Source organism: Mustela lutreola, chromosome 6, assembly GCF_030435805.1.
Source record: "Mustela lutreola isolate mMusLut2 chromosome 6, mMusLut2.pri, whole genome shotgun sequence".
NCBI classification, from domain to species: Eukaryota; Metazoa; Chordata; class Mammalia; order Carnivora; family Mustelidae; genus Mustela; species Mustela lutreola.
In genome coordinates this window covers 98,844,821-98,872,725 of record NC_081295.1, presented here as the reverse complement: position 1 = coordinate 98,872,725, position 27,905 = coordinate 98,844,821, and the positions used below count along the sequence as shown (strand labels likewise).

General features: G+C 41.1%; 1 protein-coding gene across 15 annotated transcripts in view; it reads left to right on the top strand.

Annotated features, from left to right (window-relative positions):
- PKHD1 (PKHD1 ciliary IPT domain containing fibrocystin/polyductin) overlaps positions 1-27,905 on the top strand; it is a 475,577-nt gene that overhangs the window by 120,659 nt on the left and 327,013 nt on the right. For all 15 annotated transcript variants that reach the window (XR_009354742.1, XR_009354743.1, XM_059178234.1 and 12 more), the window contains one exon: positions 19,563-19,719. Coding sequence is in view for 13 of the 15 variants with exons in the window: in XM_059178234.1 (XP_059034217.1) it covers positions 19,563-19,719 (157 nt within the window). In the remaining 2 variants the exon portion in view is untranslated. The remainder of the gene's footprint in view (positions 1-19,562; positions 19,720-27,905) is intronic.

Here is a 27,905-nt window from a genome sequence, read left to right as displayed (position 1 = left end):
CTTTCTAGTTCACAGATTCTGAACTTCCTTTTCTTTGTAACTGAGATTCCATCTGCATTCCTCAGAGGCATTCCAGATTAAGGTCTAATTTCTCCTTGTACTTTTACTCTCCCTTGGTCCAGGAATGCCTCCAGCAAAGGATACCCCTAAATTCTGCAGCATAACACTGGCTTCAGGGGAAGGTTGGTGGTCCTGAGCTTCATAGTAATATTGGCATTCAGGCACGTGGAAGGTCAAGAATCTGTACAGGGTCACTGGACACATGACAATGTTCCTGGGACTGCAGCATGAGATTCTGAGTCAGGTTCCCACTCTGTTTTAATGCGTTATGGAAGTGGAGGCTGATGACGTAGGAGCTCTGAGCAAGAGCGTGGTGTGTGTGAGGGTACTTTTATTTGTAGCTCATTCCTTCTTTTTCATTGTATTCCTTTGTCCCTACAGCCTTCTTTGGTGAAGAGTAAAGCAAATAGCTTCCTTCTAGGCCTTTCTCTTGGGGAAACTACTGGTTTAATGATGGATTCACTTCCATTCATTGAACCAAAATTTCACCCAGGTAGAATCCACGGCAACTTCCTAGCCTCATCAGTCTCTTCACTGTGTTCTCTTTCGGAAAAGAATGTTTCTTTATGCTATTGAAAACAACAACAAAAAAGTCTTTTTTTCATTTTGCCTTTTGAGACTGCTGAAGTCTCTCCGTGAGTTCATTCCTTTTTGACTTGTGGCCCGCCCCTTTGTCACAACTCAAAGTTTTCAAATCTGTCCTTGGGATCCAGGTTGCTGTAGAGCAAAGAACTTCATTAATGTTTTCCTGCTGGACTTGAAAAACAATTAGGGCAATGACTGGAAGGAGTTAAAGAAAAGCCCCCAAACCCTGAAACCCAACAGACATCACAGGGCGGGGATAGCAGGTAAAGTGGTTGCTATAAACACTTTCTCTTGAAAGCTGTGTCTTTTCAATAAACACACCGTTAGGCCCTAGCAAAATATTTCCAGTTGCCTTCCTGGGAGGTGCAGTGCTGGAAGCTGTTAGCTCATGCTTAGTTAAATTTCAAATGTCAAAGCTCATTAATAGTGATTTTAGCCAAAGACAGCTTGTAAGGAGCTGTGCAAACTTAACTTCCTCAAATAAAACGAGAAGAAAGATGACCATTTAACATTGCTTTTCCTCCCCCTGCTTTCCTCACCTCCGCTTTGAGTTTGTTTTGGGTTTTATTGACAGTAGGCTTGAAGTTTATATTCTGCATTTCCCTTAATTTGCCTTGTCCTCTTATCCCCCCCTTGGGAAACAGGCCTATTACAAAGGTGTTGCGATGTTTCTTTGAGTTTGAGGAGGAGTGTTTTGTCTGTTTGAAGCAGGCCTGGAGGAGACTGTGAGAGTGTTAAGGTAGAAGCTTCAGCTTTGGAGCGGGAGAACCGCACTGTGATGTGATTATGTGTTCAGACTTCGTTTCCAGCCTCATCTGAATACAAATGCACGCAGAGATTCCGTTGACATGATGAGGATACAAGCAAGCACCCCCGGTCCTCATAGCCTGCTTGGTTCTCACCACTGCGACTACCTGGAAAATCAGACAAAAACAAATGTTTTTAAAACTTGCTCTGAATTGTACTTGTGCTGTCGTGACTGTGGGCTGGCCATCCAGGTGAAATTAATTAAACTAATTAATACTTAAGTTGCCAAGGATGAATTTGACATCAGTTTGGCCTCCCTTTGGATTCTGGGTCTTGCTCGTGGCTCACTGGACTGTGCTTCTTTCCTCAGTCCTGTGAGGCAACTTGGGCACAGAGAAAGGAAGGTCTGGATGTCAGGGTATGGAGTGGTGGGTTTAAGGAGCTGAGCTGATACCTCAGACGTGGTCTGGCGTGGATATCTTGGAGCTTCTCTTCCTGTGCTTTGTGGCCATAGTTGTCTTGAGGAACTTGGGCTTCGGTCACACTGTGATTTTGTGTGACTCTGATCCGAGTACAGGTTGAGGGTCATGGGGAGAGTATGTAGAGGGACTGTGTATCGGGGGATGGAGCTGTGTCGGGGATTTCTTCAGAGGCATTGTGCTGATTCTCTTGGGGAGGGGGAGGCAAGCAAGAGTCTCAAACAGAGGTCTGTGAGCCCTGTGGCTTTTTTCCATTTTTCTTCAAAACAAGAGAACAGTTTGTTTAGATTTGTAAAGAAGCAGACTAATTTGGACAAATGTTGCTATGCTACCAAAGGTCATTAAATGGAAGCAGTATACCATCTTGCTGTTGAAAGGAATCTAGTTACATTCTTGAAATGGGTGTGTGTTCAGTTATTGTTTATAGATTTCAATGAGATTTGGCTCACAGATAAAGGTTTAATAATATGGGATCATGTTGAGTGACCTATATTGTTCAGAGTACTAAAAGTTAGAATGATTTTTTTTTTAAGCCAAGTAATTATGTTTCTGCAAGTAGGATCATAGTCTGGGGAAGTATTCCTAAGAATACTCTTTCAGCTTTTTTCATCTCTACCTTTTCCTGTAAACAGCCAGTGTTTGCCCTTTTAAGAAAAAAAGCAAGTGTGTGTGTGGTACTGTAAGAATTGACTTCTATGTTGGTTTCTTCTAGACCGTGAGCTTCCTGAGACCAAGGATTTAGGTTATCTATCATTTTATCCTTAGGGCCTACCACAGTACCTGGCTCAATAAATGTTTATTGGTTGAATATAGTAAAACTTCATTAATTGATACACTAACAAGATTCTAGGTGGAATATTTAACTTAAGAGAAAAATCAATTTTATGGACTCTAGCACATTAATTATTTGCATGCAAATGGGGGTTGCAAATTACAAATAAGTGCTTTCAATTTATTGAAGCACCTCTGGAGACAATCTGCCAATAGACACAATGCCCATAGTGTGAGTTATGTCTTGATGAATATATTCTGTCATCTTTTCAAAAACATGAAATAACTTTAAGACAAAGCAATTGTAAAATTCCAAGCAAGAGAAAGCTTTTGGGGTCCCTGCAGTCCACTGTTTGCTGGCTGCCTGTTCCACACAGCTGGACTAATTCATGAATTGGCTCTAATTAATTTGGTCCCGGGGCACCTGGGTGGCTCAGTGGGTTAAGCCTCTGCCTTCGGCTCAGATCATGATCCCAGGGGCCTGGGATTGAGCCCTGCATTGGGCTCTCTGCTCAGCAGGGAGCCTGCTTCCCCCCCCTACCTGCCGCCTGCCTCTCTGCCTACTTGTGATCTCTGTCTGTCAAATAAATAAATAACATCTTTAAAAAAATCATTAACTTGGTCAGTACCCATTATGTGCCATGAGCTGAACTGGTGACCTGTTACGCAAAGGGGACCATGCCCCAGAGAACTTACAATCTGGCAAGGTAGAGCACGATGTAAATACAGACCCCAAAAGCAGTAAGAGCAGAGTGCAGGGCAGGTGCTGAGGAAAAAATTAGCTTCTCAAGAGCCTTCACAGAGTCATCGCAGGGGAATTTAAAATGAGGCCAGATCTTGAAAGAGGACTCTTTTGTTCACAAGAGAAGGAACATATACGTAAGCGTAGTCACGATATGTTTAAGAGGTGCTGTGCTTTCTATTATTAGAGGATGGGACATGTCCCAGGCAGGGCATCAGGAGGAGAGGGAGATGAATCTGGGGAGACCAATTATGGGGTGAGGGTTATGTTATAGGGCAGAGAGTATATACTGATTTGAATTTGAACTTTATGGTCTAGACACTGGGAATCAGTTTCATTTAAGCTTCACCCCTGTGTATTCTCAGTGTTGGAGTGGGGGGCAGGCCAGGTTTGTGTGCCTGTGTACACTTGTGTGTGGGGGGGAGGATTGGGTGGAGAGAACATGAATTAATGATGTTCATTTTCCTAGGAAGACAATGTTAGCATGATTAACAGTGGAGAGGAGTGGAAGGATGTGTGCAGAGCGACAGCAGACAGATCAGATAAGCTATTACAGTCAATGGTCATTCATTCACCATCCATCCATTCGTTAAATAAGTATTTCTTAAAAAACTGCCGTGGGCCAAGTGCTAGGCTAAGCTCTACATGTGCAAACAAACCTGCTCTCTGCCCTCATGGAGCTTCTAGTCAAGAATATTGGGTGAGAGATGAACACCTCCTGTAGCCCACACACGGAAAGAAAAACAATGAGTGGAGAGGCATTTACGAAGCAAATGGTCACATCTCGGCGAATTACTGGATGTCAGAGGTGATGAATGGGAGGAGTTGTAGGTGGATGTATTTTTGGTATGGGGGTCTCTGTAATTTGGTGGATGGTGGCATCATTAAGTGATATTTTGATACTGATAGCTGAGTGTGGAAGTGTGTGGAAAGAGGGAAATCATGAATGTAGGTTTACATATGCTGTGGCTGTGTGCTTTACTTAACTTATAGGTGTTGATACACCGCTGTTTAGAATTGAGGAGAAGGTTCAGGGTTTGAGATATAGATCTGAGAATTGTAAGGTGGACAATAATAGAGGCCGTGGGAGATAGTGTCAATATGCAGGAAGAATGGTCAGAGGAGGAAGAAGGGGATGGATGGGTGGGGACCACCAGTGTTTGTAGGACGAACAGAGAAGGCGGCTGTGTGTTCTAGACTTCCTCCTTTCCCACCTCAGCACGACTCAACATCCTCAGTGACCCCCCTTTTCTCCATTTTCAATGTCTCTTGTTCAGTTAGCTCATTTTTCTCAGTAGATAAACTGTTCAATCTTAAGCAAAGAACTCTGAATTTTCCCTAATCTTCCTTGGACCGTGTGGTTCCTTTTACAAAGTGGGTGTTCACTCCTTTCCTTCCAGACAAGCTTGTTGAAGGGGTAACCCGATGGCTGTTTCCAGTTCCTGACCTCTGTTCCATCTTTCCCTTCAAGCATCTTGGCTTTGACAGCTCCTCAGCACTGAAATGGCCCTGGTCAAGATCCTTCTGTAACCTCCTACTGATTAAGAACTACGTTTAAGTCCTTACGACCTGCTTTTGGAATGTGTTGGTCTTGTTGGGTTCTAATTATCACCAAAGTCCAATTCAGCCCCGTGTAATTTCAAAGCCTTAAGCTTTTAGTCAATCTTTAAAGCTCCCCCATCTCCAGATGGCTTGGAAGTCTCCGTTGGGGGTTGGTTATTTCTTCTTTCTATCTCCTTTCCTACTTTTTCTAGGCGTTGACTCAGGGCAAGGGAGGGTAAGGGTAAAAGGACACATCACACTTGGCAGGCACTGCTATAAGGCATGTTAACATGTGTTTGGTGGGTGGGAGATGTACAGTTATTTGTTCTCTCATGAGCTTTTTTGTAGGCTCATCAGAAACCCTTCTGCTGATGTCCTTGAACTGCAACTGTCTCTGAATGTTTGGCCTGTTGCTTTTATGGGGTGGGAGGATTTGCTCTCCACCAGTGGTCCAGTCCACATCTTGGAAAAAAATTCCCTTTATATCACCTCAGATCTGTTCCCTTTGATGGGACCTGTGTTCACCTTTGTTTGTCCAGCAGTGAAACACAGCTTGCTCCCAACCCGGTGCCTTCTTTTCCCCCTTCTGCTGGCCATGGACAGCTCTAGCCATAGTTTCTCACCTGTAGATTTTGCAGGTGCAAATCAAATGTGCTAGTGCCTTTTCCATTATGTTTTCCCATTGGTTCCTTTGAAATATTTCTCATTTGGCACAGTTTGTGGGTAACACCTCTGGAGAGGGGAAGAGGGACTAGAGCAGAGAGGGCGTATGGACATGGGCATACACACACACTCACACAAACGGTTTGCAGACCCACATGCCACAGAGCAAAAGGCAAACCTGTATGCTGACACTTGCCTTCTTTTTGTTTGTTTTTTTTTTTGTTCATTCATCTGGTTTTACTTAGGACCTTGAAAAAGTCATTTAACTTCTCTGGGCTCCAGTGGACTCATCTGAAACATGAGGAGACTGGCTGTTCTAAAATTCACCAATCCCTGGCAAGGCTCTATAGGAACCAAAACAACTGGCTCAGTTTCATTTTTAATTTGTCGCTTTGGTCTAGAGAACCCAAGAATTTGAGTGATTTAAATAAAAACCAAAAAGTCCTTTACCTCCCCAGTTTTTAAGTTGTGATAAAATAAGTAAAATAAAATTTACCATTTGAACTCTATTGAATTGTATAATATAGTTCAAATACATTCATATTGCTGTGTAACCATCATCACTGTATAACTCCTGAACATTCTTATCTTCCACAACTGAAACTGTATAGCCATTGAAGAATAACTTCCCATGTCTCCTGTCCCCAGCCCCGGGCAACTACCATTCTGCTTTTTGTCTCTATGAATTTGACAGCGTGGGTACCTCATCTGAGTAGAATCATACAGTATTTGTCCTTTTGTGGCTAGCTTGTTTCTCTTAGCATAATGTCCTCAGGGTTCATCTGTGTTATAGCATGTGTCAAAATTTTCTTCCTTTTATAAGGCTGCATAATATTTCTTTGTTTGCATATACCACATTTTCTTTGTTCAATCATTGTGATGAAGGCGTGGGTTGCTTCCAACTTTTGACCAATGTAAATAATGCTGCTGTGAATATAGGTGTGCAAATATTTGAGTCCCCTGCTCTCAATTCTTTTGGATATATACCTGGGAGTGAAAAGGTTGGGATATATAGTAATCCGATGTTTAATTTATTTTTGAAATGTTTATTTATTTATTTAAGAGAGGAAGAGGAAGGGAGAGAGAGATGATGCATGCATACCCAAGCAGGCAGTGGGGGGGGCGGTGGCAGAGGAAGAGAGGGAAGAAGAGAGAGAGAGAATCCCAAGCACACTCAACTGAGCATGGAGCCTGACAGGGGGCTTGAACCTACAACCCAAGACTATGACCTGAGCGGAAGCCAAGAGTCAGGTGCTAGACCAACGGAGCCCCACAGGAACCCCATCCTGTATTCAATTTTGTGAGGAACTGCTATATCACTTCCAAAGTGGCTGCATCATTTTACATTCCTACTAACAACACATAAGAATTCCAATTCTCTACATTCTCACTAAAACCTGTTATTTTTATTTATTTATTTTACTAATAACCATCCTGTTGGGTGTGAAGTGGTCTCATTATGGTTTTGATTTGCATTTTTCTAATGGTTAGTGACCTTGTACCGCTTTTCATATGCTTATTAGCTATTTATGTGTTTTCTTTGGAGAAATGTCCTTTGCCTATTTATTTTAAGGAATTTTAAAATTTATTCATTTGACAGAGAGGCTCAGAGAGAGGGAGCACAAGCAAGGTATGTGGGAGAAGGAGAGGCAGGCTTTCCATAGAGCAGGCAGCCTGATGTGGGCCTCAATCCCAGGATCCTGGGATCTTGACCTGGGTCAAAGGCAGATGCTTAACAACTGAGCCACCCAGGCCCCCTCCTTTGCCCATTTTTAAACAGTGTTGTTTGTTTTTTTTGGTCAGTGAGTTGTAGGAGTTCTTTATATATTCTGGATATTAATCCCTTATCAGATACATGATTTGCAAATAACTTTCTCCATGTCATGGGTTGCCTTTTCACTCTGCTGTTAGTATCCTTTGGTACACAAAATTTTCAGTTTGGTGAAGTCCAGATTTATCTATTTTTGTTGTTGCTGCTGTGCTTTTGGTGTCATAGCTAAGAAATCATTGCCAAATTTTACATCATGAAGGTATGTATTTATAGGAAAGTGCACAGTATCTCTAAGGTTCACTCTTAGGCCTGTGGTGTCAGACATTCATGTGAGGTCTTAGGACATATTGCCCACGGTCAAGGGGAGACCACTGCACTGGAACAGATATCTAAGCTTTCCGCAACTCTGAGGTAATAGAGGGACTTAACAGAGAGCTTTATTTCTTCTGATTGGGAAAATGGGGAAAGGCATGGCCTCTGATCACTCTCTGTATTGCTTATTGAATTAGTCTGGTCTTGAATCCCTCTATAGCTGATCACTGTTGCTTTCAAGGTCATTTCATAGTGGTCTTTGTGGCTTTCAAACTTCTAAACTTTGAGGATCTTCATAGGAAATGACTATGTCTGCAGATTGTTTGGTATTTGCCAAGGGTTCTGAATTTTCGGCCATATATATATATATATATATATATATATATATATATATATAAAATAAAGGTTTTTCAAATGTTTATATAAGCTTAGGTGTATATGTAATAGGCCCATGTTTCTACATTATGTGCACTGTATACAATGAATTCCAGGTGACTGTAAAGCAAATGATTAAAGTGCATTTTTTTTCTATCTGGAGATTATATTGAGCTTTATGAATTTTTGAAAAGGCTTTGAAACATTTTTGCTTTATGAGGTTTTTCTCTGAAGAAGAGTTTGTTAGAAAGGAAAATGCATAAATTTCATTAATCTTATTTATCAGCGGTCAAAAAAATAAATTATATATGTATTTTAAAGATAGCTTAAAGCATACTGCTTTGATATACTAAATAGATGGCAGTTGATTTTTGGATATTTTATTTTTAATCACAGGGACATTTAGATTATGTCACCACCTGCTTGCCACTACCCATACTGATAGCTGGCATATGAAATTTTGGAAAAATAAAACACAGATATTTTTCCATCATGTCAAAATGGCATGTGGTTTTGATCCTGAGAGTGGAGGGTTTCCATCAGACTGCCCTATCTGAAATCTCTGGGTCTATTTCCTCCTTTGCCTGGACTGCTGTTACTGGTAGTTGGTGTTATTCAATTATCTCTACATTTTACCTTGGTGTTTACCTCTAATGTCACTCAAGTCAGTAGATGATTCATTGCATCTGGAACCAATAAGCAGAGTTTGGCAGAAAAGGGACAATGTGTGGCGGATGTGTTTGAGTAAAGGGAACAATGCACGTGAAACTGGGCTCTAAGAGCTTAGAAATCCAATTATGCATTCATGGGTACTGGGGTAGGTACCACAATGCCTGGTCCCTAGTGAGCACCCAGTGAATGTTCTCGAAGATGATGGTGAGGATTTTAATCAGCAAAGTCTGTATATATAAGAAGGCATCTGCTCTGCAGTGCCTGGGCAGGTTCCCCAAATTCCAGATACTTGAAATTTCATCCCAGCTCTGAAACATTTCATCTTTCTCCTTCCTCAGGTAGGACTGATAATTTTGTAGTATTAGCTTCAAAGTAAATAACCCTTTGCATCATTAAATACCAGGCAATATAGGCATGAATGCTCAAAGATAAAACATGACGTTATTTTGGTATCAGAAGAGTTAAATGAACATTCCCTTTGTCCTTCCCAAGAAGTCTATTAATCTCTGCTCTGAAACCTAAAGAATGAGGGAAAATTTATTTAGTCAAGACCAGTGAAGATACCAGGTACAGGATGGATTTCTCTGGTTTCTGAACTTGGTTTTCCCTTGAAAAGTTGTCTTCTTTTTTCCTTTTCTTCCTTCCTTCCTTCCTTTCTTTCTTTCCATTTTACTTATTTATTTATAATCTTTCTTTTTTATTTTTTTGTGAGGGAGTAACGAAAAGTCTGTCAGATCTTCTTTCCTAAGGAACAAAGCAAGCCAAAGAGTAGTGCTATTAAAGCCAATTATATTCAAATACTATTCTCAGAAGTCAAGTCAGAATATGGTCTTTTAAATATTTTTGGTACCTCACAAAGGGCACACATTTTGGCTGTTTTCAAGATCAGGAAGGTTTTGCATTTCTTCAGCTTCAAGACAGAGCGGTTGTGGAGACAGCATTTGCTGTTTATCTTCAGTAGTCTTTGCTCTTGCTGAACAAACTTCTTGGCATTATAAATTTAAATAAATTGTATTTCATGCCTTGTGTGTGTGTGAGGGGTCAGTGAAGGAACAACCTGGCCATTGGCCCGACTACCATCCCAGCTTGGTGTGTTGTCATTCACCCTTTTAAGAGGTGTGTCCAATGAAGGGGGGGATCCCAACTGCAAACAAATGAAAATGACTCTCCAGAGAAGGCCACGATGGGGCCATATTCACTTCCTCTTGCTTAACAAGTAATCACAATCTCAGTGACTTAGTGCAATGCCTATTAATTATTTCATAGTTTCTCTAGATCGGAAGTCAGAAGTCTGGGCTGCTTCAAGTCTCAAGGGCTGAAATGATTAAGGAGTCAGCCTTGCTACCTTCTCATTTGGAGCTCAAGGTCTTCCTGCAAGTTCATTTAGGTTGTTGGCAGAAGTCTCTTCCTTTCAGCTGTAGGACTGAGGTTCTCGTTTTCTTGTTGGCTATTGCGTGGGGACAATTTTCAAGTCCTAGGGGCTGTTCTTGGTTCCTGGTTGCGTGGTCCCCTTTGTGAGATGGCAGTTGGCTCCTTCAAGGCTAGTGGGGTGATCTCTCTTTTAAGGACTCTCCTGAATAGGTGAATCCCATCTCCCTTTTGATTAAGCCAAAGCCAACTGATTTTTGAACTTCATTTCACCTGCAGATTTCCTTCACCATTGTCCCAACCTAATCATGGTAGTGATATCCCATTATATTCACCAGCTTGGTTCCTACTAAAGGCGGGGAGATTATGCTGGGCTTGTACACAGGGTGCAGGAATTCTGGGGGCCACCTCAGGAGTCTTCTGTAATACAGGCAGTATGCTTGAATTTGGGGACTTGAGAAGGTCTCTAGACACTGCCTTTGTGAAATTCAAGGTTCTGCTTGGCATTGTGGTGATCCATTCAAGTCTTCTTGGCCTTTGCCTATTGCACCTAGTCCTGGGCTGTCCTGGACTACCAAGGAATGGGCCTAGTCTGTGTAATTTCTATTTTTGGAGACTTTCATGAGGCTGTTTGTTCTAGCTTCCCATGAGGGGTTCAGGTAGGAGGGCCTCCCAGGAGCTCACTCTATGAGATGCTTTTACTCTTAGTAGAATATCCATCTTTATATTCAGTCTTTCTCAAAGGCAGGGCATGTCTTCTGCCAACAAGAAGGCTGGCAGAAGACCTGGCTTTCTCTGCTTCTGGTCCAAATGTAAGGAACTAGTATGAAATAACCTCAAACCTGAAATGCGCCTACCAACTCCTTGCCCTCTGTGAGCTGTGGGCACAGCTCTTCCAGAGAGGTGGGAAAAGGAGAGAGTGGGAAGAACCACAAAGGGAGCCCAATTTGTTTGTGTTAATCAGAGACCTACCCACTTTCTTAATTTATTGTTCACTACAAAGTAGCTTGATGCTTCTTTAGCCTGGGAGCTGAATGTAATCAACTTTTGTTTGTTTCTGTAAAAAAAAAATTTTTTTTTTCTTTTTGCCCTTAAGGAGATCATTATTTCTATTGTATGAAGATGGTAGCCCAAACATTAAAAGTAATTAGAGCAGATGGCAGTGAATACTTCTATTGTAAAATACACTGATGCTTATAAATGGGTTTTCCTTCTCTGGCTTCCTTCTTTTCCCTCTGCCACCACATATTCATTTTGTTTCCCTTCAGGTATAAAGGGGAGGAAAAAAGAAGGAGGGGAAGAAAGGTTCCCCTGGTGTATGAAACGGAGGAGCTGTCAAAGGTTCATAGCAGGGAAAGTGTACTCCCGTGTATTCAATCACTGAAATTAAGTGTTTTCAAAGGCGGTGCAGTCATGGGTCCATTGCATGGGGAAATAACGTGCTGTAGTCCATCACTTAAAATGTTAACCTTGTCTCTTACTAGTGACTGGGAACAGAAACACATGCTCTGTGCTCGCTGGTTAAATGGCAGCGTGTCAGCTCTGTGGAAAAGGCTAGCATGTATCTGTCAATCTTCTGGTTTGGCTCTATGAGTGTATGTGTGCACTGGCATGTGTGTGGCGTGCGCACACACATACACACTTGCCCACACTTTTATTTGCATTTATGTAGCCTTCAGGGACCTGGATTTTTGCTTATTGGAAAATGAGGAGAACTGAACCAGTTTCCAGTATTTTGATGTGTATCCTTCACTAAGATCTTTTGGTTTGTTAGTCTCCACACTCTTAAATAGCTGTATTATATACTTATTTATTTTAAATTATAGGAAGTTTCATCTTGGACGTATTTAAATATTGATGGAGTATATCGGTGTACTGTACTGAGCGTATTATAGGTACATGGGCAATATCAGATCTTATTACTAACCTGATAGTATGAGTTGGAATGTGCCAGGAGTCAGCACACGTTTTCTGCAAGGACCCAAATCATAAATACATTAGGTTTTGTGAGCAGTATCATCTCTGTCACAAACTCAAAGCAGCTGTAAACAATACGCAAATAAATGGTCAAAGCCACGTTCTCATAAAAATTTATTTATCCAAAAAGTAGGTGGGCCGGATGTAAACTATAGTTTGCTGACCTGGTTCTATATCACTGCATATTTTACATGATTCTTTTCTCTATGGCTTATAAAGAACTTGAAGCCTTTATGCAGTGGCTTAAAGAAGAAACAAATGTCCCAGTGCACCAGCAGGAAGGTTATAGAGCTGGGCAGTGTTCCTTCGGACCTCTGTCCTACCTGCCCTCCTTGTTGAGCCTGTGGCATTCTACGCATGCTCCTTCCTTAGGCTCTTGCCCAGATAGCCTCTGGCTTACACTCCACTCCTCAACCCCAGTCCTTTATCAGAGGCATGGTCCCTGATCACTAGATAAAAAATAGCTCCTTCTATCCTGGCACTTCTGATACTTTTCACCCTGCTTTTCTTTTTTCTTTCTTTCTTTCTTCCAGAGCACTTTATTATTTATTTATTTATTTATTTATTTATTTAAAGGATTTTCTTTATTTGACACAGAGAGAGAGGGAGAATGCAAGCTGGGTGGGGAGGGGAGATGCAGAGGGAGAGGGAGAAGCAGTCTCCTTCTGAGCAGGGAGCCTGATGCTGGGCTCCATGGCGGGGAGAGGAGGACTCCAGGATCATGACCTGAGCAGAAGACTGACGCTTTATCAACTGAGCCAGCCAGGTGTCCCTCACATTATTTATTTTATGTATTTAACTTTATCTCCCTAAAATATAAACTCCATGAGTTCAGGGATTTTTTTGTTTTGTGCCTTGACCAGTGTCTGGCAGGTAACAGGTGCTCCATAAATTTTGTTGAATCCAGAGGTCCATCTGTTTTGTCGTTCCAGGCAAGAAAACTGAAAAGAGCCTGGGATTGGGAAGTGGGATTATGCTGGTTAAGGTGCGTGCAAACATATGGAGCCCTTACTATTAATTTTTTAAAATTTGAAAAATTTTCAGTTTAAAGTAGGGAGGGCAATACGTGTATTTTTCAGTTGTGAGGGTTTATTGATACTGTAAGTAAGATGTGTAGCGTGGTGCCTGGGAAAGGAGAGGAACAGAAGGGTCTGTAGCTATCATTGTCATTATTACTTTCTCTGACAAGTGGAATGATCTTCCAGTTTGTAATTCAGAAGAGTCATTGTTAGAGGAGATCTGAAGATTCACATGGAAGAGAAAATAAAGAGAGGCTCTGTAAATTTGTTCTGTTTGCAGACTGTTAATAGTCCCCTGAAGCTCAAAAGTGTGAAAATAACTTACGTGCAAGAAGCATTCAGTTAATATCAATATTCATTGTAAAATAATGGGAGTTTAGGGTGTGTATAGAACCCAGAGGTAAGCTGGTAAATTGCCTTGTTTTCTAGCAGGGACAATGGGGAAATTTGAACTGGGCACACGCCTCTGGCAAAAGGTATGGTTGCCATTTCTTTGAGGAGTCAATGGGTTGGACTGTACAGAAGGGCTTTCTCATGTTATCGCATAATCATGAAGGGTTTATAAGCACCAAGAAAAGAAAGGGATCACTTAGAGACAGCATGAGCTCAGTAAGAACAAATTATGCCAAACTAATTTAATTTCCTTTTTGTTCCCTAAGGAGTTATTAGATTATAGGTCGGGGGCTCTATTTGTAATCCTGGATTTGTAGATGGTTGACTTTCCTAAAATAAGCATTTTTTGTTTCATAATCATCTGAAATAATCTTAGCCTATGTTAATTTATCTGCAGTGTCCAGATTAAAAAAAAAAAAGAAGAAAGAAAGAAAAGGTGATTAGTGAGCTGGGTTTCACCTCTAAGGCAGTCCTGGCCAGGGTCAGTCAGCTAATCTGCTGACCTCCCATAGCGTCTTGGTCATCCCTTTAGTTATTACACTTTATATTAATTATCTGGCTATTTATCTTTTTCTCAATGACAATATGAGCACGTTAAGAACAAGGATGAGGTCACATGCACCTACAAAAGCTGCCTTTACATCAGCTCAAATATAAAAGGTTTGGGATTTCAATTGGCTGGCAAGTTAAATGTCATCCAACATTATAATACTATTATTAAAATAGCCAAGACTATTAGTGGGAGAGCAGGTGTTATTTAATAAATGATGTGAAGACAGTTAACTATTTGAGGGGAAAACAAGGAAAAATGGAAAACCTCTCACCAACATAAATTCTAAATTCATTGAGGATTAACATATATAAGACCCTCCAAATCAAGAAGAATATATAAGTGACATTTATGTCAGAATGAAAAAAGGGTGTCCTATGCATAAAATAAGAGGATGTCACAAGAGAAAATATAAATATGTTTGTTTTCATCAAACTTAAAAACATTTCCACGTGAAAGAGCATTGAAAAAAATTTGTAGCTTCCTAGCCAATTATTTTAGTTATTAAGTGATGGCATCATGATTAAGAGCCCAAATAAGACTTGATCATTTAAATCTACTTGAGGGGTGCCTACTACATGCCAGACATTATAGGAACTGGGGGTATAGCCAAAATTCAAGAAGCTCTAATGAAGGTTGTATTTTATTGGAGGTTGATGGGCTATAAACAAGTATACCGTGTTTCCGTGGTGACAAAAGCTTTGTAGAAAATGAAGAAGAGTCAGGGGTAGAGAGAATGTTGGTCACAGGGACCTGTCTTTTCCTGTTTCCTGAGCCTGCATGCTCAAGAAGGCATTCTGGTGAGGTGTCAAGACTGGTCTTCCTTGTCTTTGTCACGTAGGAGACACTGTGACTGGAGACAGGCTCCCACTCTACCTCCTTCACCCGCCCAGCTTGACACAGATGCTCACAAATAGGTCTCTGCTGTGCTTGGTGTTCCAACTTGCTGATCAATGACTTCTTTCAAGATGACTCTGGTGGTGTTGCAAGTACATTTAAGGTGACATGTAAGATTTGCAGACACTGCACATTCCGTGAAGTTCACAGAAGTGCTGACACGCCGTAAGAAGAAAACAAATTGCATAAGCTTCCTCGCTGAGACAGGAAAGTTTGTGTGTGCATGCGTATACACACACACACACACACACACACACACACACACACACACACACATATATATTTGCTCACATATACATAAGTTTATATATACAGATTTATTTGGAGTTGTTTGTACTGAAGTAAAGATGAGGGCATGTTCTGGATAGTTCTTAAATCTTTATTTTCACCCCCACCTCCATAGGCCTGTGAGGAAATGGTTTTGGGATGGGAATGAGTCATTTGTTTATCTCAAAGGAGAAAATGAAAGCTAAAGGCTGAGCACCTTGGGGAATACAGGGGAAAGAGCTTATATTCAGGGGAAGTGAAACATGCATTGACCAATGAGTTGGGTTGGTAATAAGAAACATGGCTGTCACCAAATACCTCATGTTGGTATCAGCTGAGAGGCTCCCTGGTATATTGACAAGATGTCTTTTAAAATACCCTTAGCAGGGGCATCTGGGTGTCTCAGTGGGTTAAGCATCTGATTCTTGGTTTAGGCTCAGGTCATGATCTCAGTGCCCTGAGATCCAGGGAGCCCTTCCTAGGGCTCTGCCCTCAGCCCAGTAGGCTTGGATTCTCTCCCTTTCTCCCTCCCTTCCCTGGGCTCTTTCCCCATCTTCTCCTTCCCTTTTGCTCTTGCCTCTCTGCTCCTTCTCCTCTGTTCCTCCTCCTCTGCTGCTCTCCCCACCCCTATGCGCTGTGTCTCTTCAATGAATGAATGAATGAATAAATAAATAAATAAGTCTTTAAAAAAATCCCCTAAACATTCTTTTTTGCTTAATTGGATCAAAGTGATAGGGATCAGAAGATAAGGACATTGGAAAGTGAGCCACTCCCACTGTGTCCTGGAGTGTTGCCCTGGTAATCACAGGACTACCACTGGCACAGGGAATGATGTTACCAGTGTGTCATATGAAACAGTCAAGAGCTAAGAGCTTGTGTTTGTAATGACAGGCTCAAGGACAACTTGCAACTATGGCCATACGTTTCTCTTTCACTTCCCCAGATGGCTGCTGGATAGTTGAGGCACATTCATTTTCTTAGAACTTTTAGTATTTAGTCATTGTTTTGTACTAAAGCATAAGCATCCCTTAAAATGCACACATCTCTTGATATCATTATAATGCCAAGGAGAAGTTTGGGCAAAAAGGAAGCTTAGGTCTCTTGAAACTTACAATACTTAACATTTACATCCATTTCAAATCTACCACACTGACTAGAGACACTGAAGGTGGAAGAAAAAAATGGCAAAAGATTTCACAAGGGAGATGGAATTTGAGTCTGGGGTTTTCATTTAGATACACTCACCATCATTTGATTTAAGTTAAATAGAGCTTGAAAATGTAGAAAGCAATGTGAAAGCATGTGGGCCAATCCCGGTGGTTCAAACCCGTGGGCTGCAGAGTTATAAGTATTCTGGGTTTCTGCCTATTTGTTTACCAGCTGTATAAGGAAGGTGGTTGGAGTCACGTGTGTGTGTGTGTGTGTGTAACATCTGTAAATGTGTGGATGGAATTAGCAGCTGGATGATTCACTTAGGATGATTATTTCATCGATTTTCATTGAGCACTGCTACGTGTCAGATACTTTTTCGGGGTGTGGGGATGTAGAAACAAGCAAAACAAAGTCCTGGCTTTTGTTTGGTCAGCTCAATAGGTGAGAAAAACACACAGAATTAAATATTTTATCCCAGAATAAAGCAGTATTTGGGAGAAGGAGTGACTGGAGATGCTATTTTATTAAGGAGATAGGGTAGGTGCTATTATGTGCTCAGAGACCTGAATGAAGAGGAGAGGGGGCCAGCAGATATTTTGAGGAAGAGAGTTCCAGGAGAGGCTAAGATAAGTGAAAAAATATGAGTTGGCAGCCTCCTCTGCATGGGTCCCTTCTGTCCTCACCACTGTGGCCTCTGATACAACCTTCAAACTCCTTGAGCCTTTGTTTTCCCAAGGATAAGGAGGAGATAACAATATTTAACCTTTCCACTTGACAAGGTGGGGGCCTAGTGTAGCAATTTTTGAAGGTGGCCAGGCTGGGCCAAGATGTTATGTAACACATGGAGGACAGATAATGTGTACACACACAGGTGCTTCAGAGCAAGAGAGGAAGTCTTAAAAGTTCACTTAGAGCTAGATAACAGGTATCGGTGCTAATTCTAAGTGTTAAGATGTTCTCAGTTAATGGAAGATACCATGGAATGGCCTTCCTTTGACCCTCTTTCATACCTAATTGATGTCTAATTGTTCTAGATCTTTCTACCCCGAGAACCTTGGTTTTTTGGTCGTTCTGTAGCTGGGGTATGGACCTGACCACCTGGTTGATGTTTCAGGAAGAGCTGTGCTGCTGAATCCTTCAGAGCCCTTACAACTCATGCACACCCCCATCTGGCTGGGCTCACTCGCCTTCCTTAAGAACCTGAGCTTCAGGGGCTGGTTTGGAGGAAACATCCGGGTCCCTTTTTGGGATACATCTCCCTCTGCCTAGCCCTCGCCCCTAGTTCATCCTCAGACTTTGATGCAGAAGTGTTATCTGATGGATCATGAACATGACCGTTCCCTGGGCCCCACCTCCTGTGTTTCTGATTCCATCCTGGTGGCTCTGAGGGACTCTGTACCTTATACAGTTCTGAGTGACTCTCTTTAAAATGAAGGGACGGGATTTCTCTAGAGTCTTTCCATTTCTGATCTTCTAGGAACTTAGGCTTTTTCGAAAGTCCTCTGGTTCACCTTCTCTGCTGTTGACTTTACCATCTTTGTCCAGTTCAGCCTCTTCCAGCTTCTCACCACTTGATTCCATTCCATTTTCTTCCTATTCACCTCCCTTTCCTCTTTATGGATTTTATGGGAGTGGATGAAGGGATTTTAAGAACATATCATGTGTACAGCCTGTTAAGGACCACTTTGTGGAATGTCACCTCCCTTTGCCTAGCTCCAGTGTGAAATCAGTAGAGAGCGAACCTTCTCTCCCACTTTTTGAGTCTACGGATGGTTCTCGTGGGGCTATTGTTCATACAACTCACAAAGATGCTCACATACCACCCCTTCTTCCTTTCATGGTGTTGGCTCTGCTGATTACTATGCCTTACGCTTTTCCATCTCTTAAACTGAGAGGAGTCCCTGGCTTTTTTCTCATTTGTAGGTTTAGAGAATGAAAAGATCCTGCTTTTCCTTATACCAAAGGCTTGTTGGTGATTGGGTTGGGTACACAACTCAAGACTATTGAGCTGGGGGGTCTGTACACTCTCCTGGCTCTTTTGGCTACACATTTTTCCATTTTCTCTCTCAGAACGACTGCAGGGTACTATTCTCTGTGTAGGTGTAGTTACTGGTGTTATAAACAGGCCTTTCCTTCCTAATGATCTTCTCCCATCTGTCTCTAACCCTTCACAAGAGGATCTTCTAGGCAGTTCTTTTATAGAAACTCAGACTTCACATTAGGTTGGAATCTAGGCAGGAAGAAGAAGCATGTGGAAAGAGGCAGACATATGTTGTGTGTACTACCTTGAGGGAAACACCTTCTCGATTCTGATTTTATTATACTAATCATAATTATAGTCCCATAACTGCTCAAGACATTTAGACATGTTCTCGATCTCTTCCATGAACTGAGTACTACTTTCTGTGGTTTTCACATTCTTTTTTTGAAAACATGTGACTTCAGTATGACCATAAATTAAAAGGAAAGTTAATGGTTCTGGGAGGGAGACTGGAGGCTGGGTGGGAATGGGGTGCTTCCTTATTTGGGCTCCTTGCAGCCTCATTCCCAGCCCCTCATTCAAAGTTTCCGGGCTATCATGTGAAGGCAGTGGGCATTTCACCCATACATTTCATTTTCAGCATGGATGCACCAAGCTCAAAGGGAAAGGCAACAATAATATCCAAAAAAAAAAAAAAAAAAAAAAAAAAAAAGTAGGAGGATGGATCAGAACACTTGGAAAGAGGAATGTTCCTATAAAACAGGGACACTTGGCAGTACAGCCAGTGAAAAATGATACCAATTATATAAAGCAAAATGCCACCCATCAAGCAGAACATTTTAATTCTCTTTATTCCAGGCTATTTATGACTTTTTGTTCAAGACTCAATGCGTGTCTGTAAAAATAAAAAATGGATTCGACCCTGTCTATTAGGTAGAAGGGGGCTTGTTCTAGGAAAAAAAAAAAAAGGAAAAAAGGTAAGAAAACATTAGCAACATGACACTGTTGGAGAGTTCCAGTGGCCAACACAGAGACATTTCAAGTGTAACTTTGCCCCTTCTGTATTTTTCCCTTTTTGAGTTGGTGGTATGAGGAAGAGAGGGTGACTGATTTTATTGAGACGTTTGACATTATATGTTAATCAACTTTAGTTTAAGAAGTTTCCATTTAGATTGATCCCCCTACTATCCTGCTTTAAAACAAAACAAAACAAAACACAAAACATTAAAACTTTTCCAGGGCAGCTTTTCCTTTCATTTCTGCCGGAGGTGGTCCAGAGCTCACAGCTGGTTTCCTGAAAGAGTGCCACAAGATGGCGACAACGTCACGGTGGAGAACGGCCATTCCCTGCTGCTTGATACCAACACAAGCATCCTCAGCTTACTGCACGTTAAAGGTCTGTGGAGTGTGGAGACTGGTGGTGGCATTACTGTGTATAATTCTACCACTTTGGGGGAGCAGGATGGAGGGGAACATTTTGGATAAGTTCCAGCTCTTCATTGACAACTTATACTGGGAACAAATCGAAATTTTACCATAAAAGGAAGAAGTGGTCAGAGGGTTAAAAATGAAGGCCCTGTCTTTTGCCTATTGTAAGCACAGAGTTTAATTCTTTTATTTTTCCAAACACAAGAAGGTTAACAGTGTTATCAAAGAATACGCTTCTTTATTCCAGCACTTTGTAGTCGTGCTTGTCCAGGGTAGCCCCCACAATGTAGCAAAATGCTCTGAAACTGGTTAAGGCTGTTGCCTTTGAAATTCTCTGCCAAGAAAGCAATGTCATCCTGCTTTTACCCTGTTGTGGTTTTGACTTCCTGGTCCCATGGAAAGTCATATAAATAGGCTTCCTTATTGCAAAGCTGGCCACATAGCTCTAGGGTCTGGGAAGTTGGACGAGACTGAGAATTCAAATTTCAACTCCTCCACCACATCACCAAATGACTAAGTCACTTATTTCACCTCTTTGAGCATTTGTTTCCTTATCTGCTAAATGAGAATAAAAATCATTGCCTACTTCAGTGGCTGATAATAAGGAATGGTTATCAAAGTGACTGTCTTCATTGGCAAATGAAAATAGCTTTGGAAATGTGATTAGTTATGGGTAGCTATAAAACTCTACACTGAAACAGTACTCTTTACTAAAAATATATTTAACACTTACAGGGGCATTTGCTCTTGTTAAAGTAAGAGCATGGCTACATAAGGGAAAAGCAAATATTTTGAAGGGGATAAACCAATGTAATATTGATACCTGTCTCATATAGACAGAATCAGGTTTTTCTGATTAGGTGTTTTACATTTTGTATTTTAAGAAGTTAGAAAGTACCCTCTCCACCCCCAACCCCACCCCGGTAGCAAGGAAGAAGTTTTCAGGCAAATCAGTTAATTAGTACCCTTTAGGACAAATGGTCTGTCAGTTTGGGATCTTGACCTCTTTGTGGGTTGTGTGTATGTGTGTGTACGTGTGTGTGTGTGTGCGTGCATGCACGCACGTGTGACTAGTGGCTTTGGGGGATGCTGACTTATCAATGGACATCAACTACCTAAAGATCAACAATGACACAGGAAGACTACAGACTTAAAATCTTAGCTTAAAGATGCTCTTTGTAGACCTTTAACCAGGGGTCAAATGCTGATGGGGGATGGGATGACCTTTAGGCTCTCAGGGTCTTTGCCTTTTATTGATATCATTTGGGAGAACGTCCCAGCTCAAAGTCTTGCCCAACTGAGTCTCTGGATGTCCCATTAGTTCCAGGTCAGTATTCAATCAAGAAAAGGTGTTGATAGAGCGAGAGCCTGAAGATGGGAAAGAGGCATTAGAAAGGGGACAAAGGCTAAGAAAAAAACAAGGACATGTGGAATATACACTTGGTTTCTCACTCTTGGAGATTTTAAGATCTAAATAATGAAAATACTTGTCACCTTTCAAAAGTGGCTTTTATTAAAATTCCTAGTCCAGGCAATATATTTCAGTCTCAAATTATTTGAAGTAAGAGAGCCAGGTTTGGAAGAGCAAACCCTTACCCTGTGGAGAGGGAGGAGTTATCTAAAGGATCCCATCTTTCTCTTGGAGAGTAGAGACATTGGTAGGAATGTAAGGGTAAATAGTAGACACCAGTTTCTGTACATGTAGGTACAGGAGGTGTTGGCAGGAAACAGGGTTGCTTGAAATGAAATTGAGTGTTTTGTCATATGTGTATGGGTCATAACTTCTAGAAAGAATGAGAACGGGGAAGAGGCACAGGTCATATTTGATTCAGCCAGTGACTTATTGATACTTAGTAAGTGGCCTAGGAACTTGTATGAGATATGAGAAAAAGTGAAGAATAATACTTAATGTCAGTAATATGCATATAACTAAAGAAATTAATTAGAGAGCAAATATTAAAAAAGTAAAATTTCTGGGGCACCTGGGTAGCTCAGTGGGTTAAGACTCTGCCTTCGGCTCAGGTCATGATCTCAGATGGGTCCTGGGGTTGAACCCCTCTTCAGGCTCTGCTCAGTGGAGAGCCTGCTTGCCTCTCTCTCTCTGCCTGCCTCTCTGCCTACTTGTGATCTCTGTCTGTCAAATAAATAAATAAAATCTTTGGGAAAAAAAGAAAAGCAAAATTTCTGATTCTAAAAATTGTGTTGCAAGCAGTGAGGCAGAATAAGGTCCAGAGGACTCAGGGTATGGAAGGTTGAGATTAGAACTGGGTGGTGGAGAGAAGGTGAAGAGCCTATTATTTATGAATGAGACAAGTTTTGACCATCCATATACAGAGAGAATCTAAATTTGAGGAACTTCCCCTCAATGTTGCTTATTGGAACTGTACGTGTCCAGTGGTTCAGGCCAAAAACCCTGGAATCATCCTGGACTTCTTTTTCTCACCTCCCATGACCAACCCATTACTGAATTTTGTCTGGACCTTTGACATGTGTCCCTATATCAACATCTCCATTGGTCCCAACCTAGTCCTAACCAACATAATTTTTGGCTGGGACCATTTCAAATGGCCTTGTAGTTGGTTCCCATGTTTCTGATTCTTTGTTTTCCTTAGAAGAAGACCCCAATTTTTATTTAGGACAGCAGTGTATCCAGCTAAAATGCTATATTTCCTGGCCTTCTTTGTGGTTAGACATAGCCTTGTGGCTAAGAGCTGGTCAATGAGATATAAGGGGAGGTAGGGTACAGGACATCTGGGAAGTGTCCTGAAGTAGAGTGGACCCAATAGGAGGCATGCTCTATTTGTCCTTTCTTCTTTCTCTTCTTTACTTCTTGGAATGTAAATGTGATTGTTCCATTTTTAGCTGACATCTTGGACAATGAGGTGGTTCATTAAGAATGGGAAAGCAGAAAAATGGGAGAAACCCAGGACCCTGATGACACTGGAGTTATCTTAATAGCATGGCACCTTGGCCAGCCCATCTCTGAAGATATTTCACACGTTTAAGTCATGGTATTTGACTTTTATGCCATATACTAAACAAAAAACAAAACAAAACAAAACAACCCACAAAAAAACCAAAAACCAAAAACCAAAACACAACCCAATAGTTTATTGTCCACATCCTTCAAAAACATGTCAGATCTTGTACTTCGTTCCTGTAACGCCCCCCAGTGGCTTCCCATCTCATTAGGAGTAAAATCTGACCTTAACCATTATCAAACATCTGATCTCTTCATTGACCTGTCTTTCTTATTTGCTTTGCTCCAGCTCTTCGATAAATATACCAGGCGTACACACCTACCTCAGGCTTTGCCCATAATACCTTTGCCTGGGATATTCTTCCTCCAGATATTCATGTGGCTCACTTTTTTTGTTTGCTCTTTGAGAAAATGTCCACTTATCAGAGAGGCCTTGCTGGTCATCTTTTCTGAAATTGCAATCACTTCTTATCTACTTTGCTTTACTTTTCTTTATAACACTTATGACCACAGAACATATTATGAATTTCCTTGTTTGTTTACAGTCTGCTTCCTCTGCTAGAATAAGCTCAAAAAGGCAAACGACCTCAGCAATTTATTTGCTACTATTTCTTCAAGGTCTAGGACATCGAATTTACATGTTGATGATTGAATAAAACCATGTGTTTCTGGTTGATGGACAAGTAAAATGGTGCAAAGTTCAGATCTTGGGTGAAATTTAAGAAGTGTAATTTTTATTTTTATTTTTTTAAGATTTTATTTATTTATTTGACAAACAGAGATCACAAGCAGGGAGAAAGGCAGGCACACAGAGAGAGAAGCAGGCTCCCCGCTGAGCAGAGAACTCGATTCAGGGCTTGATCCCAGGATCCTGAGATCATGACCCGAGCTGAAGGCAGAGGCTTTAAACCACCGAGCCACCCAGGCACCTAGAAGTGTAATTTTTAACCTCTTGCTTTGTTCATTATTACTTTTCCTGACAAATTAACTTTTACTGTCCTTCGTTCTCACATATGTATGTAGTATAGGTACACAGGTAAACACACATGTATATATGCACATATGTATACTTATAAATGTGTGTATATTTTTACATATATGTATACAAGCACATACCATATATAAATGTATGCAATTATGAGTTGTGAGAAATATAAAATCTATTATTAAGTTACTTTTCCATTTCTAAAAGGCATTTGAAACTGGTAAAGGACTCCAACTCTCAAAAATCTGGTTCCTAGCATAGCTCTAAACCTTTAATGTCTTCTGTTGTCTATAATATGTGTGAAAGTTCTTAAGAGATAATAACAAGTTTTTCAAATATGAGATTGAATCATCATCATCAGCAGCAGTAATTCAATCTCTGAATCTGTTACTGTCTCTCTCTTTCATACCCTTTCATGGTATCAGAAAAGTAGCTGAGTGGAATTTTCTTTGTTTTTTCTGATACCATCTGGGGCCACGATTAAGGACAAACAGTTTCAAGCCCAAAAATAATTTCTTCAAAAGATTTGAACAAATGAAATCAGAAGTGTGATAGTGGGAGCACTTTCTCAGCCATCCTCACAGTATTCCAAAGGTGATGTTCCACAGGAAATATGGTACAGACTTTGAAAGGATTCGTGCTACATAACAGTGAAACTAGATCCCTTGACAACTATATTTAGAAGTACTTTATGAAAATATTGCATCCTCTATATTATTTTTCCATTCATGGAAGCCAGCCTCCCAATATGTAGAAGTGGAGGCTTCTACATCTGGAAAACCAGTACTTCTATGTATGGCCCTCAAGAGTCTTGAGTTCTCGGTGCTTTGCTTGTATTTCTATCTGTAAAATAGAACTGACATTCTTTTCTTACTAGTACAATTTATATAGTAGAAAGGAGGGTTATAAATTTCTCTGAGGCAAAATTTTTGCCATTTTTTATGAGGCTGTATGTACCAATTTCTGAACTTTATTAAAAAATGGCATCTTAATTTCATGACCATAAGAGCTTCAGCTATATTTATTAGTATTTTACCTTAATTAGCAAGATATTCAGAACTTCCATTTACTTACCATCTCTACTTCTTCCTTCCATTTCTCTCTCTCTCTTTTTTTAGATCATTTTTTTGGGGGTACTGTTAAACACAAAAGAGAATTAACCCAATCAATTAATACTAATGAGCTGGGATGGAGATAGGCATATTGCTTTGATTTAATTAATTATATTTTCCGTTCTTTTATGTTAAGATGCCCAACGGCCATAGGCATTGCTGAATTAAAATTTGTTTTTTTCTCCCAAGTAATTATGATGAGCCATAATAACAAAGGAGGGACGTTACCCTCTTGTCAGAGCTTATACATCCTGGGCAAGGAACTTGAGTTTGCGGTCTGTAGTTGGAGAAACATTTATGTTTTCTGAATGAAGCAATGAATTTCTTTCTGTTCTGGTGGCCAAGCAGTTTGACATAAAGTGGCCTAGCGATAATGATTAAGAAAGGGCCAGTTATGGGGCACCTGGGTGGCTCAGTCAGTTAAGCATCTGCCTTCAGCTCAGGTCATGATCTCAGGATCCTGGGATCGAGCCCCCACATTGGGCTCCCTGCTCAGCGAGGAGCCTGCTTCTCCTTCTCCCTCTGCTCTCCCCCATGTTTTGCTCTCTCACTCTTGCTCTCTCTCTCAGATTCTTAAAAAAAAAAAAAAAAAAAAAAAGGGCCAGCTGGGGGAGGATGAACCCTAGAAACCCCTCTTCCATGACATTGGTCTCTGAAAAGGAAGGCATTTCAGTTTATTACTTACAATGCCTTCCCTTTCCAGTGCTTGAGGACAGACTTTTTTCTAGTGTCTGTGGCTGCTGAATAGAGCGTGGGGCTCTTTTAATGTGATTTTCTACTTCTTGGTCTGCTGTTGTATACCAAGGCAGTTCAGTGCTTGGCAGGCTTTTGAGCCAGAGAGGATGGAGTCTGAATCTGGGCTCTTCTTCTTACTAGCCCTGTGACCTTGGACAACTGGCCCAGCTTCCATAAACCTCACAATTCACCTCATGAGGGTCACGCCTGTTCTAATGGCAGCAACAGTGACAGTGATGGCCAACCTTTATTGTTTGCTGTTGTGGGGCAAGTCTGCAATGTGTTGCCCAAATCAGATGGATGTGTTGAGTATTCTTAGGTGAGGGAATGTTCGTAAAGCTCTTAGCACAGGGCCTGGTCCAGAGTAAACATCCAGTTAATGATAGGTTTTGTTTTGTTTCCGGACTGATGGGGATAACAGAAGAGATGGCTGAAATATCAGGCCTAAGTTGCAATTTTATTTACAGATAGTGGCTGCCTCTATGTACAAAGCAAACTGGATTACTGAAAGAATTAGCTTAGTAATAAGGACCTTGGATTGCTTTTTGCCTCTGTTATCTTTGGAATACATATTGAAGTGCTTTTCTTTCGATGGCAAGAGAGGGAAAGATACAGAGATGGCAGCAGCAGAGTCTATCCGTTTGGTTGTCCCCATTTTCCTTGTTATTTTGACTTCACGGAAGCCATGTTTTCCTGATGCCATTTAGCATAGGGTCTTATTTTCTCCAATTTTTTTTTTTTTTATGGTCTCCAGTTTTGAAGATACTCAGATCTTTCTTGTCCATTATCTTTGGGGGTCTAGGGCATGCAAATGAATATTCTTAGCTCATTGAGATGAACCACCTTTTCTTGAACCATTCTCGAGTTCATTGTAGAGTTTCTTCATCCTTGGCAAGGATTTGAGGAGTTCAGAGTGAGGTGTTCAGGGCTGTCCCCAACACAGCCTTTTTAACCCCAGGGATATTCCAGTTGGTTCCTACTAGTTAGTAGGGAGTCGGACTCATTTGCAGAGGTGTATGCTTTAGATAATTCTTTGCGGTCCCGTGATCTGGGAATGCCACGAAGCACAACTTCCCTGGGACATGACTTGTGGTTTCTCTGGGCATCAGGTCTGTGGGAGTCATTGGGAAGATTACCCTCTGCCTATAATTTCCACTTCACAGATGTCAGCATGGATTTAAAAGAAATCTACATCTGCGGGCAGGCTGGAGTTGTGCTAAAAATGAAATACTCTGCATTATTACTACTTTCTCAACTATATAGTATTTTGGTCAGCGTGAGGGAGTTTTGGGGGTAGGTCCCATTTGTTACAAATTGGTCAGTTTAAAGTAATTTATCTGGAAGTTGGCTGGAAAAGGAAATCCACTGAGTTATCTCCTCTTCCAGCTGAGCCATAGTGACCCTTCAGGGCAGGAGGGGAGATCAGGAGGTGTAGACTCTGCAGCAAGGTGGGCTTATTATATTGTGGTCAGGAAACTGGGGGCCTGAGTTGAAATTCAAGGCAGTCCCAGATTCTCCTTTAGCTTTCAGTAAGCCGCCGGACCTCAAATCAAGATGGAAAATACAAATGACGGTGCCTCTCTCCCCTTTGTAGGAAGGAAGTGCAGTGAAGGGCTTAAATGTACTGTCTTCCTCATAATTTCAAGCATGGTGCTCCAGAATGTGCTGGGCTTTGCAGTAGGCAGAAGAGGAAGCCTGAGGAAGAAGTCAGCATCAGAGAGAAATAACCGGACTTTTTTTTGAAATCCACCCTTATCTTCCTTGACCCCGTGTGTCTCTGTGTGGTGGTCTTTTCCTGGGGATTACATATTTAATATGAGGCTGTGTTTTTAATTCCTTCTACCTTTGGAGAAGGTGCGGCATAAGGCTCTAAGCTCAAGAAAGCAGGAACCAGGTCCGTGTTTGCTCACGTTTGTATTACGGGACCATTATATCTTCAGGCACATGGTAGGTATTCAATAATTGTTGAAAGAGCTAACGAATGAATGAATTTCTGACCTAAAGAAGCAGATTAATGTTAGTTGTGGATTTTTCTATCATCAGAGTCCTTCCTGGTATTCTTAAATGTTAGTGGATTAGCCCAGACAGTGACCAATTTCATTTACTATTTGTGTATCAGGAGATCAGAGACAAAGGCTTTTTACTGTGGGGGACACTTGGCTCTGAAACCCCTTATTTTTCCCAATCAGACAATGACTTACATTATTTACCTCCAGAGAACAGTCCCAGACACACTTGATTAGCCTTAAATGAAAGATAAGCCATTGCTATGAGAAAGGACATGCTTTCCATAGATGGGCAGACAGACAGATAGATAGATATTAAACAATTTACAGTTTTGT